Source organism: Electrona antarctica (assembly GCF_951216825.1).
Source record: "Electrona antarctica genome assembly, chromosome: 7".
Lineage (NCBI taxonomy): Eukaryota > Metazoa > Chordata > Actinopteri > Myctophiformes > Myctophidae > Electrona > Electrona antarctica.
This window is the reverse complement of record NC_136812.1, coordinates 21,177,664-21,197,861: the sequence shown is the minus strand read 5'-3', so window position 1 is coordinate 21,197,861 and position 20,198 is coordinate 21,177,664. Positions and strand designations below refer to the sequence as shown.

Below are 20,198 nucleotides of genomic sequence, written 5' to 3'. Positions count from 1 at the left end.
GCCCTTTAGATTTAGAGATAACTTGTGTGCAAATGGAAAGTCTGGCCTATGATTAATCTCCCGGGAAACATGAAGGTGCCCAGAAATCTCCATGGCAGTCCCAGCAGTAATGTTCGAGATTATATCGTTTGGGACCAAAGACTGCCATCCAGCCATCCTTAGAGCCCACCACTACCAGGGCTATAAACAACATTAATTGTCTCAGACTGTATGTTTTTAGTAAAATATGGTCTGCGCAGCACAAACCAGGCCCTAAGACTAATATAGATCCCCTGTGCGTGTGTGTGAGATAACTTTTGAAGGGTGTTATACAAGGCTGTGGCACATTGCACCTCATCCTGTCTTTATTCTCTCGAGCAAATATTTCCCATGAATAGAAGTGCCAAACTTGACACATTACTGTGTGAAATGAAGGGTGTGAGTTTCCACTACAATGATTTGGCATGGGCCCTTAGTGGTCTGCGTAGAAAAGGCTGACACACCCAGTTGGGAAGTGGTTACTTAAGCTGTACTTCAGCATTCCCAGCGTCCCCTGAGCAACCTTATGGAAAGACTTTGAAGAGACCACAAGCGGGATGAAAACTATCATTATGCAAAGCCTTGTTTACTGTAGCGTGCACTGGACCCAGCCGATGCTTATATATCCAAGGGAATCTCCATACATTGTTTATTGAAACGGTGGCTGCAGTTCTCTCATGGACCTTTACGTTAGTGCAACATACTGGTCGAATGTCCTAACTGGGCCGATTATGTGTATTGAGTTTATGTATTATAGATCCATATCTTGACCCACGTAAAAATATAATGCAGCACAAAATTGTTAGTTTTAGTCATTGGATCCAGTCTATATGATATTGCAGGTAATGTATATATTGCAAGGTGGTCCATCCCTCAGGGAGGGGCAAGATGAGGTTCACAGAGGTTGTATGTTTGATCAGGAAAGCAGGCGTGAGACTCTGCCACTTTGCGTAGGTTGGGTGACTCTCAAGGCTAAGCATTATGCGGCACCCCCTTTGTACGTATAAGGTTGCTGTCGGTGGTGTGCAGTAGTTTTGTATATACATATTTAACTCTCTTTTTGTGTTATTGTTATTGTACATTATGTGTTTTATATCTGTAGTCACTTCTTCAGTCTGCCATATGTTAACTGTTTTCTGTGCTGTAAAATGTCTGTTAAGCCTGATTTATTAGTTGCGCAGCAGAGTTGCGCACTGAAAATAGCAGATCTACAAGCTCATAAGCCCTCCTATAGATCATCTATGTTCGTGTGTGCGACATGGCATGAAACCGATTATAAATCAGGCATAACTCATTCTGTTTTCTCTAGTGTGATTTCCAATCTCTTACCTTCATTCAGCATACGTTATATGTGTTGAGATGCTCTGATTCTGTAACCACCTCTTTTTACCTCTTGTTTAAATAAAGATAAAACTACTGTAGAAGCTGAAATGCCGTGCTATGATTAAAACAAAACAAAGGAACAGACAGAAGCAACAATTGAAAGGGGGCACGGTGGCACAGTCGGTAGTGCTGTCGCCTCACAGCTAGAGGGTCCTGGGTTTGATTCCCGCTGGGGACGCTGTGGGCTCTGGGTGCGTGTTCTCTCCTCCGCGTCATCAGTGCCCATACCCGAGGCGAAAGGGCCTTTCTGTGGGGAGTTTGCAGGTTCTCCCTGTGTCCCCTAGAGTAGGTACCCTCACAAAAAACATGCAGTAATCCTGGTCTCTAAACTACTTCCCCCTGGCCAGCCAGGGCGCCTGATGGAGGGGAAAGGAACTGGTCGGAATAACGCGTTCCTTCCACGCGCTACGTCCGGCCGGGGAAACTCTCCCCTGTCAGGTGAAAAGAAGCTTGGACTCCTCATGCATAGAAGGAAGCATGAGGTCAGTCCGCTGCCCCCCCAGGTTAGCAGAGGAAGTGTAGCGCCCAGGATTACAGATTAGATAATTGACACTGAGTGAAAAAATGGGTTGCAAAATCGTGGGATAAAAATTATAAAAAAAAGGGGGGAAAAAAGAAGCAACAATTGTGACATCCAGGTGTTTTAGCATGCTGGGATGCATAAACCATGTATTGTAGGTTAAAATCCCGATAACCTTTGAGTATATCACAGCCATTCCATGAGCCCACCTGTCTAGGGTACCTGTGCGGTAGCCTATCTAACAAGTAGATTATGTAATACATTTTCCTATTGAAGAAAAGGAAAGATAGAAAACGTTAAAGGAGCATTCAGTGATTTGGGTGATTTGGAAAACCACCCAGTCCGCCCCGGTAACAAAATGTGCACATGCACGCTCTACAGTGGGGGGAAGTGCAACAGGCCAACAGCATGTGCACCAAGGCCTGCCCCCACTCGATCATGATTGGAGGAAGGCCCCTCTCATCCTGATTGGATGAAGGCTTTGCCACCTGCCACCAAAACTGAAACTAGGGTTTTTTTGACCCCTGGGGACAGGGAGGAACTCCTTATATGGTCAGCACACTCTATAGTAGGGAGGATTATCCAGAAAAAAAGAAAAAATAAGTGATATTTGAATTAAGTCAAATCACTGAATATACCTTTAATAATAGCTTGAGTGCTTCCTGTACCACCAAGGTCACCCCGATGACATCCTCCCCATGGTCCTGACCTCAGCCACCCAGGAGCTGTTTGGCTGTCGTGCCGACGAGGACGTCACAGGGGACAACCCCTACAAGCTGCTGAGAAAAGACGACATAGTACAGGACATGAAGACGAGGGCGGCGGTGTCTGATTTCAGCCCTGTGAAGCAGATTGTGCTGGTAAGACTCATCCATTGTCACACAGTACCACTCAGACAAAACCCCTAAGCCATGTTGAAGATGCACAGACCCTAATGTTGGAGGACCATGGGAACGAGTTTAGCATCCCACTCACTCGGACAATCTAGGTCACCGTTTCTCAACCAGTGGTCCACGGACCACTAGTTGTCCAGAGCACAATTACAGGTGTTCTTTGGCAAAAAAGGAAAAAAATAAAATGTATCAATTATGTTGACATTATATTTTACAAGTCCATCAAACTTAAAAATAAAATAAAAAATGTTTGAACTAATGGCCGGAGAAAAGCTTATTAATGAAATAATGAATATAGCTGTCTATTTTCGGGGCGAGACACGGTCTGCAACACATAAATCTGGTGTGGGTCATTAATGTTAAATATAAATTTGTGTGTGTGTGTGTGTGTGTGTATGTGTGTGTGTGTGTGTGTGTGTGTGTGTGTGCGTGCGTGTGTGTGTGCGTGTGTGCGTGCGTGCGTGCGTGCGTGTATATATATAATATGTTTTATAATATAACGTATGCTGAATGTATCATCTATGTATTGTTGGTATTGTATAGGATTACCCAGAAGATGAGATCCTCCTGGTGTTTGACTCGGACTTCACATATGGACAAAGCTTCTACCTGGTCCTCACGCCAGAGGCCAAGGAGAGAATTCTCGGTGTAAGCCATGCAAGCGTGATGCTGATGATGCTAATAATGCTAAACATTAGTTACAGCACATGAGGTTTTCTATTAGCTAATAGCATATTATGTAATGCTCTCAACAGCAATCTGAATATCTCATTTTTCATCCCCAATAGTTGCCCAGCCCTGCTCTAGAGGCTGGAGATGAGGAGGCTGTTGAGGATGAGGTGTCTGAAGTGTTTGTCCAGAAGAGCCCAGAGCCCCAGCCATGGATATCACTGGGCAGTGAGCTGGAGATAGAGGGCGAATCTGTCACAGAGTCAAGATCAAAGGTACTGGACAGTAAGAAGAGTTACATTAACACTTTGTGTCACTATTTGATAGGCAACCGCTTGGGCCTATTTTGGGGCTTTTAACAATATATTTATTGCATTTTTCTTTTTTTAAACAAACAGACAATACAACAGAACAATACACAATACATAATACAGACAGTACAATTACTTAAAAAACAAAAAAAACAAACAAAACAAACATACAGTACATACATATAAATACAGTATATTAAAACAAAATAAGGGCACTTAGACTGGTAACAACAACAAGACCAAATAGCTGCATAGAGTACAATTAAACACTTTCAGTTTCAACCATTAAATAAGACAAATCATTAACCGTAATATACTGGATAAACCGTCCCCATATCCTATCAAACATCTCTTGTTTATTTTTCAGCGTATAAGTGATTCTTTCCAGAGGAAGACACAATGACAGCTCCCTAAACCACTGAGCAATACTGGGTTTGCCTACCTTTTTCCACGATAAAGCTATAGCCCTTTTGGCTTGTAGTAAACATAAATCTAGAAATCTTTGTTCGCTACTCTGAATCTTATGGCCAGGTGGATAAAGACCTAATAGAAACAGTTTCGGGTCAAGCTCAATATTTATCAACAATATCTTCTGAATCTCCCTCCTTACTTCTCCCCAGAATTCTTTCACTCTTGGGCATGCCCACAGACAATGGAAAAGTGTACCTTTGTCTTTACCACATCTGATACAAGTATCTGGAATATCTGCACTAAATTTATTTAATTTCTCTGGAGTGATATACACCCTCATCAGCCAATTATATTGCAATAGTTTTAACCGAGTGTTACCCGTCTGGGATTGAGCCTCCGTACAGGCCGTGCTCCACTCTTCCAGTGTCAATTCCTCTTGCAGATCAGCCTTCCATGCATTATATTTGGATTCAGAGGATTCGGGAGAGAATTCTACTAACATAGAGTATAAGTCAGAAATGATGCCCTTATTAAAGGGGTTTCTGATAAGCTCTTTCTCTATTATTGACAAGGGAGGGAGTGTCAGAGAGTTCACCTGTTTAACTTTTGGGGCTCTTTATGACATTATTGTTGATAGGACAGTAGGCTGACATGGAAATGTGGAGAAAGTGGTGGGGAGCGACACACAGCAAAGGCCGTCGGGATCAGGACTCGAACCCGCAACGCTGTCAGGCTACATTGAATGTAGCTTAGGTGCCGTAGCGGTCCGGGCCACATTAACACTTTTTTGCAGCACAGCCGTAGAGTTTAACGGCATGTCCTCCTGTCTGTAGCTATCTTACTTTGTGTGAATGAAGCCACACAAATCACAATGCAGCGTTTAGTGCAAAAGACTATATTCATGATCATTATTTGAATGGATTAATTCTTTGATTCATTAATCAATGAGTTGATTATTTTCCCATTTGTCTCCGTACCATTTTACGCCTCCGATCTCTTCGCCTCCAATCAGCTGAGCTACAGGTTCTCCAGGATAAGGAGGGAGTTTGGTGCGCCTGTTCATTTTTCTGACCGGAATGTGGCAGATGCTAAAGATGGCTTCATAGAGTGTACTCCTTACCAAGACCCCAACTTCAGCATCAAGCAGATGGAGAGGCACTGTGGGGTCCAGGCCATCTCCACCGTCCAAAGCTCCAGCACGCAGACACAGTGGTACCGTCAGTGTGCTTGGAAATAATGACGCATGCTCATGCTTTAAACATCATCTGCATATTTCATCGAATACTGGTTTTATTGCTTAAATATGACTAGTTAGCACATCTGCAGTGGTTGGAAGAGGCCTCCCTACTATTCCATTTTAGACCCTGGTTCATGGTGTAGCCCTGTTAACATCTATGTCTCCCCTGGACGATCAAGTATTTAAAGGTTGGTCTCCCACTTGAAAGACCGGAGTTCAGATCCCGGGTATAGGACATGATTTTAAATGGGGTTTTTTGCGGCTTTCGCCTTTATTTTATATTTTTTATAGAGGGACAGACAGTGGGCTGACAGGAAATGGGGGAGAGAGAGATGGGGGAGTGACATGCAGTAAAGGCCGTCGGGATCCGGAGTCGAACCCGCGGCACACTGCCAGGCTTGGACTACCGGCCAAGGTGCCTGGACCGCTGAGCCACGGCCCAGGCCATAGGACATGATTTTTATGTAATGCAGCTTTAAGACATTTGCAATGCATATACAGTGCATTTATTCCTGCTTTTGTACCCTCAAACTGAATGTCATAGTCCTATAATCTCTATGTTCACCCGATAGCATTAATAATACGATCATCTGTCTATCTATATTGTTTAATTGTATTCCTACTCTACTATTCTTACTAAACAAATGTACCTTTTTACAGGAAATATCCAAAGAATATGTGCACCCAGTATGAGCCACGAGAGTTTAGCGAGGAAGAAAAAGAAAGGCTACTTCAATCTGAGAATCTGAAGAATTTCATCAACTCTGTGGCCTCTAGGTAAAAAGGAGCAATTCAGTGATTGATGGTGTCCTTCAGCTTCTTAGGGGCAATATTTTAATGTATGGGTTGAGTGAAAGCCAATTCAAAAAGGTATACTTTACTGCACGTGCCTCAAGGGGACCAATGAACATCCATTATTAAAATCGGAGCCGTGTCAAGATATTCACAGGTATAGGATATACTCAGACCATTTTACCTTGCCAGCCACAAAACATTTTGTATTGATGTGCTTGTCTATTCTTGCCAGACCTATAGAATGATGCCTGCAAAGGTGAAACATTGTGGTTTCAATGCCGTGTAGGCCTACCGTAAGCTTTGTAAACAGTGGTTCTCAACATGGGGTCCAGCCAGGGAATAGTTGGGAACCAAATGGACCCTAATGGGTCTGTAACTCAGAGAGTGTTCCATAATAATAATCACTGACATCTGGCCTCACCACACCCTATCCCCTTTGTGTTATGTACATAACTGTGTGTACAGATTGTTGAAATAAAAGATCATGATCCACATAGAAAATCTTTACTCATTTCACACTCAAGACATTTAAATGGAAGAAAATAGTCTGCTCACCATTCAAATGAGACTGTCAATCTTTTATTGCAGGTTTGATATAGCTATTCAGCAGAATGAGATTATGGATGTATTCTTCGATGACCTGAAGGCCCTGAGTGAGGAGGACAGTGGCTTCGGAGGAAAGACTGACACTCACCTAAAGGAGTATCAGTCCTTCACAGACCTCAACTACAGCAAGGAGAAGACCATCAGCGACATCAAATGGCACCCCACCATCAACGGTGAGGTACACATGCAGGTCACAAAAGCTTTCTTTTCGTACTACTAGCTCAAATAAAAAGGTAGTACTTCCAGAATATATGCTCAGTAGGAGACAGCTTGTCGATAAAGTGCTGTGGTGCAATGCGCACTGCCATGTGCCCGTTTTTGGAAAAGGTTCAATATACTGTATCATTATAGATTTGTTATTCGAGATGGATGCACATGTAGCGCTTGGAAAGAAGCTGTTCTGGAAATGTATTTTTGGGCATTTAAAGACACAATTGTGTATGCCTCATCATAGCAAGGAAATGCTTTTGAAGGCACGGTGGTCATGGGGTTCTTGGTGCAATACTTTTTCATGGGAATGGCACTAATTCTTTCTCCCATGGGATGGGAATAGCAATAGCTGTCAGAGAAAACTAATCATACTGTAATAAAAGGAAGAGCTGTGATGTTTTCAGCCATGTCCATTACCAGTCCATACAGTACATTTAAAAAACTACTAGATACAATCTATATGGCGCCTTTATAAAAAACTATAGCACACTACTATCCTGGGAATGGTTTGTCATGGGTCAAGAAAGAACTTATTGACTCTCCATGCTGGTTGGCTACTTGACTTGGATCCGTCAACGTTGTCAACGTTATCATCACGATGTCCTGGTACTGTACATTGATTTCTAGCGTTTTATTTACATAGAAAATGTGATTCCGCCAGTAGGCATACAGTTAAGTACATGCTGGAAAATTACCATGACGTTTTCACATGAGATGGATTTCAAAATTTCACACCATAATTCCTGACAAAACCAAGACAGCCATAACTTCCTGTATGTGTGATGTGGGTTCCCTGCCGTTCCTTTAGGAGACCAGAGGTCGTGAGTAATTCCAATGAGTGAAATGAACAAGAACGCTTTCCACTTTCCCAAGAAAGATTAAGAGAGGAAGACTGCGGTGGGAGTATAGTAGTGGGGTGTTCTGTCCAGTGAATTGACGATGATGTGTGGTCGGCTCTCGGCTGTGCTATAGGTGTGATAGCAGTGGCCATGACAGAGAGAGTGTCCTTTGAGGAGCGGATCGACCACTCTACCAAGCTGCTCCTCAACCCCTCCCTCATTCTCTTCTGGAGTTTCTCAGACCCCATCAACCCGCAGGTATGAGAATCACTCCTCTCTCATTTCACTGTCTATATTTACACAGCCACAAAGGATTTAATTCTTTCGTCTTTTTTTTCTCTCTCTCTTGGCTCAGATCTGATCTGGGTGTCTATGGGACCAAAACACAAAACACACTCAAGATCCTATTTACCCTTGTTAGACAGTGATGAGAAGATCAAATGCACTCCACAGGGTTAAAACGTAGATTTGTCTGCTCATGCAGTTACTCTCTCTCCCTCTCTCCCGCTCTCTCTCTCTCTCTCTCTCTCTCTCTCTCTCTCTCTCTCTCTCTCTCTCTCTTGCTAAATCCTCACTGACAGCTTACAACCAGTTTCTTTCTCTCTCATGTCAGATCTGCTTTCAGATGACCTTTCATAAGAAATGGCTTGAAAGATTTGCTTTCTGCTGTCATTCATCACCATTGTTTGGTTTGGCAAAAGTAACTGAGGTGCTCAATCAATAAAAATGAACTGCGAAACTACTCACTGAGTAATGTGAGTTGTGCATGCACGCTCTGCACTGCTGCATGCATCACGGTTAGGTTTCACTGTCTGTAATGACTATGAGAATAGCAATAGATCCTGGATAGAGAAACGAGAGACATTATATAGGGGGCGGGGGGGACATTTATTTAGTTCAAGATTTCGTTAAAGGATTAAACTACTGGAGTTCATTTTTGCAGCTGACTTAAATATCTCCAAAAGAATGAAAGCATAGCACTGAAAAATGAATGCTTTTGTAAAACAATCCTGCAAGGTCTTTTTTCACGTCTGGTGAAATAGGATCATGGCGTATATGCTTGGCTTGCAGGATTAAAAGCTGAACTTTGTATGGACTAGAATAAATAAATACTTGAGATGGCAGAGACCCAACACATGAAAGTCTCCACTTTGAAATGTAATATCTCTGCAATGTGTGTGCGGGTTTCTCATTTGTGTCGCTCACAGTTGCTGCTGGAGTGCCCAGACGACGTCTTTGCCTTTGAGTTCTGCCCCTCGGATCCAAATATTATCGTTGGCGGCTGCATGAATGGCCAGGTGCTGACCTACACTCTCTGCCTGCTTGCCTGTCTAGCTACCTGTCTGTCTATCTATCTCTCAGTTGCTCCTTCCCTCGCTGTCTCCCTTTCCATCTCTTAACCACATAGATATAGACCCTATAATAGGCAAAATAAGGTGAACATTTGCCAAGAATAGCTGATATAGAAGCTCACAACACGTTGTGGAGATCTTGTCTTATAGATCGGCTATTTTCAGTAAAGAGATTTACTTTAGAGCAGTGTTGATTTCGTCAACTAAAACGACGAAGAATGTTCGTCGACTACCTTTTAAAACTAAGCTACGATGAATAAAACTAAGACTAAATATACTGACAATTTCGTCAACAAATAAAAACTAGACTAAAATGTTAGGAAGGGACTAGTGGACAAGAGATCCAGTATAAGTAATTTTACACTTGGTTGCATGCTGAAAATAGCCGATCTACAAGCTCACAACGCGTCGCAGCGCGATGCGTTGTGAGCTTGTAGATCGGCTATTTTCAGCAAGTGTAAACAACAGTCGTTACGATGACATCAAAATACATTTTAGTCGACTAAATCAACTGTAGATTTAGACTAAAACTAGACAAACACTAAAACATTCCAGGTGACTAAAATGTGACTAAAACTAAATGAAAACTATTCAAGAGACTATGACTAAAACTAAAATCAAAATGTGCTGCCAAAAACAACACTGCTTTAGAGGTAAAAAAAAAAAGAAAAGGGCCTACTAGGGCAGGGGTTCTCAACCCGTGGGTCGCGACCCACGGGTTTTTTTTTTTAATTTTATTTTCACGATTTTTCAAAAATAGCAGACCTACAAGCTCGTAGCGCGCCACTCGGTGGCGCGCTATGAGCTTGTAGATCTGCTATTTTTCAATAGCTAAATTATAACAATGCTTAAAACACCAAAAGGGGTTCCCGCCCAAAATGGTTTAAGGTTATTGTAGCAGTCAATTTATATTGGGGGTCGGGAGGGGGCGGGGCGGGGGTCCCGAGACATTGCCAAAGCATTTCCGGGGGTCCCCGGCCAAAAACGTTGAGAACCCCTGTACTAGGGGACCATGTACAGAGTACAGACCCCATGGGGGACACCAGTTTAAGTGGTTAAACTGAACAGGACACAGATTATGTCTCTCTGTCCGATCCTCCTACACTATATACAGTAATCACTGTCATACCTATAATAATAGATTATTTACGCTAGTCCTCCTATGCCCAGCTTTGTCTGTTTGTCTGAACATAAACACGATGATTTGATTGGCTGATCACCCCATAGCGATGTTTTAATTGGCTGAGCAAAGTACATATTGAGGATAAAAGTGAGGGCAGAAAGACGCCAAAAGTGATTGGCCGGAATGACATTTGTGATGATTTGATTGGCTGAGCACGGAATGTGATGTATGATGATAAGAGCGCCCCTCACTTCACACAAGTGTGATTTTCTCATTTCAAGGTAACAGATAACAAAAAATCACACCTGTGTGAAGTGAGGGGCTCTATTATCATCTTACAACATGATGATGTAAAACAAACATTGAGACAAAACAAACATTCAAACAGACAAAAATTCTCTCTATTGTCAATGACGTTTTTAAAACAAACCTTGAACTAAAAACAAACATTAAACCTGTATATGGGAGGCGCCCCTCAAAAATATGAATTACATTTAGAGAATAGGCCCTATCAATATGCTATTCATAATCTGCTCTCTATTGTTTCCATACGGAAACAAGGTGTAGTTATGATGGATGGATACAGTATGGGACTATGGGTGATGTGCTTTATGGCAGGATGTGTGCTTGGCTACAGTTTCCCTGCAGGTAATTGATCCCCAGTAATTGACTTTGCATTGTTTGTCGTCTCAGGTTGTCTTATGGGACATTTCCGCTCACAGCGAACGGCTGCTGGGGATGCAAGCTGGCAGTGGAAAGAACACCTCTGTCAATGCCCACGCTTTCGTAAGTACCCAACATCCTCCTATGAGTTGGTTTTGAATGGCCCCGGGGTGCACAGTGATGCCGTAACCCGTAACAGCATCCGGCATGCGTGCTGTTGCCATCTGTTACTCTACTTCCTCGACTGCTGGTGATGTTGCTTTGGTTTATATACCAATATGGATCATGGCTTTATTAAAGACTTGAATTTTGGTATATTTACCGTAAGGACAGGCTGTGCTTTCCAAAGGTGCTGTATGACAGGGAGCGTTGATGATACGCTGGTCTCTCTCCTCATCCCCAGCCTTTCATTAGATGGGAATGCAGTGCCCGACAGTCCTTTTCAAGCCAGCCACAGCTGTCACAACTAGTTCCAACTAAACTACTAATGGCCATGTGCCTCGTCTCTGCTACTTTGTAGTTGAAGGATTGTAATCACTCCTATCGGCACAGTTTACAGGCAGCCTAATAGTATTAATAATAACACTGATTTGCTTTGTTTTTAGCGGTCCATGCATAAACTGCTCACTCAGACTAGAAGGACCTCACTGATCTGGGTTCTGCTCAAAACCTCAAGTAAATCAACAACACAAGTGGTCGTGTATTTATTGCATGTATGATTATCTAAATGCCAACAACCCAAACAGTTCAGCTGCTTGACAGATTGCATGTAATAATAGTCACCGTCGGTAAACCCCTTATGAATCAGTATTTGTATTTTTACTTTTCATTTTCCCGGGTGGTGTAAGACCGGAAAGGTGGGAGAAAGTCAGGAGATGAAATGTGTCAAGCGGTCATATTTACCACAGTCGAACCCACAGCATTGCGATTACATGAAAGTGACTTTCAATCACAAGTGCATGACATGTGCCCACTGCACCACCCAAGACGGCCCTCAGTAAACTAGTACTGTCCCTCAAAGCCTAACCTCCGCTGACATCTTCCACCGGGCTGCTGTGCTTAAATAGACACATATGCCACCATCATCCAGCCCTCGTTTGCTTTGTGTGTTTTTTATTGCCTCTGCTTTGGAACAGCTGTCTCTCCCTCCTTCTCTCGCTTTCTTTATCAACCTCCCACCGTCCCTCCATCTTTCTCCTCCCTCATCCTCTCTCTGGCACACTTCCCTGCTGTCTCGCTGTCTCTCGTCTGCATCCCATCCTCCTCGTTCACGGTTCACCTCGCTCACCCCCACCACACACACACAGAAGCCACTTCCATTCTCTCTGCCCCTATTTACTCTTCATTCTCCGGAGTCAACATCATCTGCTCAAATTGTCCAGCTGTTACACAAGGCAATTGTCTCCCCCCCATATATGCTATCCCACGGCAGATAACATGGGCAAATCAGACCAACACTCCCACCCTGTGTGTTTGCAGTGCAAACAGTGGCAGTGTTATCTTCTAAAAGCCATTATTTAGGCGCCTAGAGCAGCAGAACGGTGCTCTCCAATAGCACCTGTTGCTAACTTATCAGATGAAGAAAGCCAGCTAGGGTACATTTCTGTTTTGTTCCCACTTATTGTACATACATGATATATCAAACAACAGGTGCTCAACAGCAACAGCATGGCCCAGCTAGTAGTCAATATATACACAGATCACACACACACACACACACACACACACACACACACACACACACACACACACACACACACACACACACACACACACACACACACACACACACACACACACACACACACACACACACACACACACACACAGTTACCCAGCACCAATTCCAGTGCACTAGGGTGGATTTTAGCCAGTGATCCCTTTTAATGAGAAGCAGACACAGTGACATGCAGCAGAAAAGCCAAAGTACAAACTGGAATCACATGCAGAGATTTAGACTTTCAACAAGAGAACGCTGTTTAGAAAAGACTGAGCTGGTATTTCCACTTAGTGAATTTGACAATGTGTAATAGTTGTGCCTAGAAATCTACTCCATCACTGGCTTGCTCTTTGACTGTTTATTCCATATGGCAGTGGCAGTGCCATAAATATGGCCATTGTAGAAATTCCACTTTTCACTCCAAGCTGCAAGCAATGCCACAGCAAGTGCTTGCTTGCGCTATACTGTACCTGTCTTGAGTCTTGTTGGAAAGAAACTATGGTCACAGCACAATTTTATGGTATACCCAGTTAGACGAAACTATTTGGTATTTTGAATATTTTACACAGGTTAAACACTTGAAGGATCGGTTATAAACAAATATTTATTTTAGTGTTTTTCTAACTTAATCCCTATAAATATATACATTACTTTATCCTATGATGAATAGCACAAAAAAGCAACTCACATTGCGATGTGTTGTGGTCTTGTATTTAAAACAAATATTTAATATAATTTTTTGTATAGATTTTTTTTCACCTACATGCCCAAATGCCAGGTTGAAAGTGGTTAAATATGGAAACATGATGAGGAAGGTGGGGTAGGTACTTTATGGTACCACTTTTGGAAGCCTCTCCATTTTAGGACTGAATTGTCAGAGGTCTCCAACTCTCCATCCATGCTGTAACATTCAATACTGCATCCTTTCTTTGTGTCTGCCCTCCCAGAAGGACTTTGAAGAGAAAAGAGAAAGCGAGACCCCTGTGGTGCGCTACAGTGCCGTCTCTGCCATTGAGAACAGTCACAAAGCACCAATTACTGATGTCCAATGGCTGCCGGAGACCTTTGAGGTACAGGGGTCGTATTGGGAGTGGAGGGGAGAAGGGCTGAAGGGGCCTGGAGAGTCAAGAGAGCAATATTACTGTAGATGGAAGGAACTCTGATTACTTGGTGCGTGAGTCATTAATGGAATGTTACAGTAGATTATTAGATCACTTTCAATATGTTCTTCTGTCAGGGGAAGATGTGATATGAAGTAGAATTAGCCATATATATATAAATATCTTTGTAGATTTTTATTTTTATTTTTTTTACTGTCGAGTATAAATACATATATACTAGTGATAAGGTGTATTATTTGTAGGACTACTTAGTACTGCTTCTACATCCTGGTGAACATTGGATACATTGTTCAGTGATTTCTTGATCTCAGGCCCACTTGGCTTTGTCTTATCATATCTCTAGTAAACACTTTTACAACGTCTCCTAATCACCAAGTGCAACTCAACACATACAGTAACAGATGCTTTTCAGCCTTCACACCTAATTCATTCGCTGATAGTAAAACACTTTTGACTTAAAAGGGTCAGGTCCCTTATCGCCCCTAATGATTTCTCCATCTAATTTTGGGATAATGACTTCAGTGGTTGTAATCCAACCAGGCTTAAAAGCTCCTTAACCATAAACAGTAAAGATCTTGACAGAAGGTGGGGTGCCAGCGGGCAGCGGCCACATGAAAGGAGGTGGTAAAGGTGAGAAGCCAGTGGCGATAGGCTATACAACAACACTGAAAAGGAATGTGGTTTGGGAAATGTGTGAATCACTAAAGTGTGCTTTATGGAACATAACTGGAATTGAAAAATATGATGGGTCATAATCACGGTTCGATTTGCATTTTCTTAACCCACTTAGGCCCTATACTACACTGACTATGCTACTATTTCTTTATCTTGAAAACATTAGGAATGTCATGGTTAATGTGGTTAACATATTTTTGTATTAATTATTTTTTTAATTCAAACATAAATATAAACATATTTTCCCAAAATGAATTGCATGTACACTGTATTTTATTCAGTCATATCCCCACCAGTGAAACAAATCAAGAGAGGGGGCAGAGGCATGCTCCCCCCCATAGACCCACAGCAAATTAAACGCTGGTCATTTCATCAAAAGATGCTGGGTAGATGGCTGTGTTGTGTCATGCTCTGATGTACAGGCTGACTCCAATTGCCTTAATAGGCATCAGTGGCACTGCTGACATTTATAAATATTGCTCCTTGTCAAAATACCACATGGGGTCAGTTGACTCAGTTCTGAGTTGTGACATTAATCCTCTGACAGACACTGACAGATGGTATTGGAGGAAACCACATGAAACCCATAATATGACATGTCATTATCACCAGGCTTTTTCAGCAAATCTTATTGTTGGGCTCAGTGAGGTGCATGCAGCAACCATGGTGGGCTCAGTGAGGTGCATGCAGCAACCATGGCTCAGTGAGGTGCATGCAGCAACCATGGTGGGCTCAGTGAGGTGCATGCAGCAACCATGGTGGGCTCAGTGAGGTGCATGCAGCAACCATGGGGCTCAGTGAGGTGCATGCAGCAACCATGGGCTCAGTGAGGTGCATGCAGCAACCATGGTGGGCTCAGTGAGGTGCATGCAGCAACCATGGGGCTCAGTGAGGTGCATGCAGCAACCATGGTGGGCTCAGTGAGGTGCATGCAGCAACCATGGTGGGCTCAGTGAGGTGCATGCAGCAACCATGTTGGGCTCAGTGAGGTGCATGCAGCAACCATGTTGGGCTCAGTGAGGTGCATGCAGCAACCATGGGGCTCAGTGAGGTGCATGCAGCAACCATGGGGCTCAGTGAGGTGCATGCAGCAACCATGGGGCTCAGTGAGGTGCATGCAGCAACCATGTTGGGCTCAGTGAGGTGCATGCAGCAACCATGTTGGGCTCAGTGAGGTGCATGCAGCAACCATGGGGCTCAGTGAGGTGCATGCAGCAACCATGGGGCTCAGTGAGGTGCATGCAGCAACCATGTTGGGCTCAGTGAGGTGCATGCAGCAACCATGGGGCTCAGTGAGGTGCATGCAGCAACCATGGGGCTCAGTGAGGTGCATGCAGCAACCATGTTGGGCTCAGTGAGGTGCATGCAGCAACCATGGGGCTCAGTGAGGTGCATGCAGCAACCATGTTGGGCTCAGTGAGGTGCATGCAGCAACCATGTTGGGCTCAGTGAGGTGCATGCAGCAACCATGGTGGGCTCAGTGAGGTGCATGCAGCAACCATGGTGGGCTCAGTGAGGTGCATGCAGCAACCATGGGGGCTCAGTGAGGTGCATGCAGCAACCATGGTGGGCTCAGTGAGGTGCATGCAGCAACCATGGGGGCTCAGTGAGGTGCATGCAGCAACCATGATGGGCTCAGTGAGGTGCATGCAGCAACCATGGGGGCTCAGTGAGGTGCATGCAGCAACCATGGCTCAGTGAGGTGCATGCAGCAACCATGGCTCAGTGAGGTGCATGCAGCAACCATGGGCTCAGTGAGGTGCATGCAGCAACCATGGTGGGCTCAGTGAGGTGCATGCAGCAACCATGGGGCTCAGTGAGGTGCATGCAGCAACCATGGGGCTCAGTGAGGTGCATGCAGCAACCATGGGGCTCAGTGAGGTGCATGCAGCAACCATGGGGGCTCAGTGAGGTGCATGCAGCAACCATGGTGGGCTCAGTGAGGTGCATGCAGCAACCATGGCTCAGTGAGGTGCATGCACCAACCATGGGGCTCAGTGAGGTGCATGCAGCAACCATGGTGGGCTCAGTGAGGTGCATGCAGCAACCATGGGGGCTCAGTGAGGTGCATGCAGCAACCATGGCTCAGTGAGGTGCATGCAGCAACCATGGCTCAGTGAGGTGCATGCAGCAACCATGGGCTCAGTGAGGTGCATGCAGCAACCATGGCTCAGTGAGGTGCATGCACCAACCATGGGCTCAGTGAGGTGCATGCAGCAACCATGGTGGGCTCAGTGAGGTGCATGCAGCAACCATGTTGGGCTCAGTGAGGTGCATGCAGCAACCATGGTGGGCTCAGTGAGGTGCATGCAGCAACCATGGGGCTCAGTGAGGTGCATGCACCAACCATGTTGGGCTCAGTGAGGTGCATGCAGCAACCATGGTGGGCTCAGTGAGGTGCATGCAGCAACCATGGTGGGCTCAGTGAGGTGCATGCAGCAACCATGGTGGGCTCAGTGAGGTGCATGCAGCAACCATGGCTCAGTGAGGTGCATGCAGCAACCATGGCTCAGTGAGGTGCATGCAGCAACCATGGCTCAGTGAGGTGCATGCAGCAACCATGGCTCAGTGAGGTGCATGCAGCAACCATGGGGCTCAGTGAGGTGCATGCAGCAACCATGGTGGGCTCAGTGAGGTGCATGCAGCAACCATGTTGGGCTCAGTGAGGTGCATGCAGCAACCATGGTGGGCTCAGTGAGGTGCATGCAGCAACCATGGTGGGCTCAGTGAGGTGCATGCAGCAACCATGGTGGGCTCAGTGAGGTGCATGCAGCAACCATGGCTCAGTGAGGTGCATGCAGCAACCATGGCTCAGTGAGGTGCATGCAGCAACCATGGGGCTCAGTGAGGTGCATGCAGCAACCATGGTGGGCTCAGTGAGGTGCATGCACCAACCATGGGGCTCAGTGAGGTGCATGCAGCAACCATGGGGCTCAGTGAGGTGCATGCAGCAACCATGGGGCTCAGTGAGGTGCATGCAGCAACCATGGTGGGCTCAGTGAGGTGCATGCAGCAACCATGGTGGGCTCAGTGAGGTGCATGCAGCAACCATGGGGCTCAGTGAGGTGCATGCACCAACCATGGGGCTCAGTGAGGTGCATGCAGCAACCATGGGGCTCAGTGAGGTGCATGCACCAACCATGGGGCTCAGTGAGGTGCATGCAGCAACCATGGGGCTCAGTGAGGTGCATGCAGCAACCATGGGGCTCAGTGAGGTGCATGCAGCAACCATGGTGGGCTCAGTGAGGTGCATGCAGCAACCATGGGGCTCAGTGAGGTGCATGCAGCAACCATGTTGGGCTCAGTGAGGTGCATGCAGCAACCATGGGGCTCAGTGAGGTGCATGCAGCAACCATGTTGGGCTCAGTGAGGTGCATGCAGCAACCATGGTGGGCTCAGTGAGGTGCATGCAGCAACCATGGGGCTCAGTGAGGTGCATGCAGCAACCATGTTGGGCTCAGTGAGGTGCATGCAGCAACCATGGGGCTCAGTGAGGTGCATGCAGCAACCATGGTGGGTTCAGTGAGGTGCATGCAGCAACCATGGGGGCTCAGTGAGGTGCATGCAGCAACCATGGTGGGCTCAGTGAGGTGCATGCAGCAACCATGGGGCTCAGTGAGGTGCATGCAGCAACCATGTTGGGCTCAGTGAGGTGCATGCAGCAACCATGGGGCTCAGTGAGGTGCATGCAGCAACCATGTTGGGCTCAGTGAGGTGCATGCAGCAACCATGGTGGGCTCAGTGAGGTGCATGCAGCAACCATGTTGGGCTCAGTGAGGTGCATGCAGCAACCATGGTGGGCTCAGTGAGGTGCATGCAGCAACCATGGGCTCAGTGAGGTGCATGCAGCAACCATGTTGGGCTCAGTGAGGTGCATGCAGCAACCATGGTGGGCTCAGTGAGGTGCATGCAGCAACCATGGGGGCTCAGTGAGGTGCATGCAGCAACCATGTTGGGCTCAGTGAGGTGCATGCAGCAACCATGGTGGGCTCAGTGAGGTGCATGCAGCAACCATGGGGCTCAGTGAGGTGCATGCAGCAACCATGGGGCTCAGTGAGGTGCATGCAGCAACCATGGTGGGCTCAGTGAGGTGCATGCAGCAACCATGTTGGGCTCAGTGAGGTGCATGCAGCAACCATGGTGGGCTCAGTGAGGTGCATGCAGCAACCATGGTGGGCTCAGTGAGGTGCATGCAGCAACCATGGTGGGCTCAGTGAGGTGCATGCAGCAACCATGTTGGGCTCAGTGAGGTGCATGCAGCAACCATGGGCTCAGTGAGGTGCATGCACCAACCATGGGGCTCAGTGAGGTGCATGCAGCAACCATGGCTCAGTGAGGTGCATGCAGCAACCATGGGGCTCAGTGAGGTGCATGCAGCAACCATGGTGGGCTCAGTGAGGTGCATGCAGCAACCATGGGCTCAGTGAGGTGCATGCAGCAACCATGGCTCAGTGAGGTGCATGCAGCAACCATGGTGGGCTCAGTGAGGTGCATGCAGCAACCATGGGGGCTCAGTGAGGTGCATGCAGCAACCATGGCTCAGTGAGGTGCATGCAGCAACCATGGCTCAGTGAGGTGCATGCAGCAACCATGGCTCAGTGAGGTGCATGCACCAACCATGGGGCTCAGTGAGGTGCATGCAGCAACCATGGTGGGCTCAGTGAGGTGCATGCAGCAACCATGGGGGCTCAGTGAGGTGCATGCAGCAACCATGGGGGCTCAGTGAGGTGCATGCAGCAACCATGGGGGCTCAGTGAGGTGCATGCAGCAACCATGGGGCTCAGTGAGGTGCATGCAGCAACCATGGGGCTCAGTGAGGTGCATGCAGCAACCATGGGGGCTCAGTGAGGTGCATGCAGCAACCATGGGGGCTCAGTGAGGTGCATGCAGCAACCATGGGGCTCAGTGAGGTGCATGCAGCAACCATGGGGCTCAGTGAGGTGCATGCAGCAACCATGGGGCGGAAACCATGCAAGGCCAGCCAACCAGCACATCAGGGGTTCAGAGTCTTGCTCAAGGACACTAAGACACTAACTCTGGGGGAGCCCGGGTTCGAACTGGCAACCTTGCAGTTACCATCCGGCCACTCTACCCCTGAGCCACCGCCGCCCCCAATGAAAGCACCACTGATCTGAGATGTTTGGCTGGTTGGGATTTTGAGGAGTTTCGTAAAAAGCTTGTATTCTGTCACCGTGCGGCCTACTGTCATACATCAAAGAGTCATAAAACACACAGACAGTCATCTGTTTAAGTAAAACAAGGCAATCATCAAAGTGCCTCCAGGGAACATACACATACAGTACATACTGTACTTACATACATACATAAATCTACGCAACAGCCTTGTTATTGATGCCTAACATCAGTAGGTTCTACGATTTTGCTGATTCCTTAACCCTCTCCATATACTAGGTGACAAGGATGGGGGTACCGGTCGAGAACAACAATAATGTATGTGTTCAACTTGTCACCTGCGCCCCCGACTGGTAAGGAGACATTGATCATTATGAAGAACTGTCTGCTCACAACTAATGCAAGTGATGTGTGGTTGATTTGAATTATGATGTACAAGTATGCCTGTTCATTATACTGATTGAAATATTATCATCTGTCTTCATGTTTGGCCAGTCTCTCATATTTCTTGTGTTTCTA

At 46.1% G+C, this 20,198-nt stretch overlaps 1 protein-coding gene across 2 annotated transcripts in view; it reads left to right on the top strand.

Annotated features, from left to right (window-relative positions):
• Nucleotides 1–20,198, top strand: part of dnai3 (dynein axonemal intermediate chain 3) — a 39,149-nt gene that overhangs the window by 4,013 nt on the left and 14,938 nt on the right. The window contains exons 5-15 of one of the 2 annotated variants that reach the window (XM_079506831.1): nucleotides 2,597–2,781; nucleotides 3,358–3,462; nucleotides 3,603–3,758; nucleotides 5,218–5,417; nucleotides 6,103–6,219; nucleotides 6,826–7,016; nucleotides 8,026–8,150; nucleotides 9,101–9,190; nucleotides 11,061–11,153; nucleotides 13,701–13,820; nucleotides 19,959–20,032. In XM_079506831.1, coding sequence (XP_079362957.1) covers nucleotides 2,597–2,781; nucleotides 3,358–3,462; nucleotides 3,603–3,758; nucleotides 5,218–5,417; nucleotides 6,103–6,219; nucleotides 6,826–7,016; nucleotides 8,026–8,150; nucleotides 9,101–9,190; nucleotides 11,061–11,153; nucleotides 13,701–13,820; nucleotides 19,959–20,032 — 1,456 coding nt within the window. Of the gene's footprint in view, nucleotides 1–2,596; nucleotides 2,782–3,357; nucleotides 3,463–3,602; nucleotides 3,759–5,217; nucleotides 5,418–6,102; nucleotides 6,220–6,825; nucleotides 7,017–8,025; nucleotides 8,151–9,100; nucleotides 9,191–11,060; nucleotides 11,154–13,697; nucleotides 13,821–19,958; nucleotides 20,033–20,198 lie in introns of both variants that reach the window. The other variant, XM_079506830.1, reaches the window with a different exon arrangement.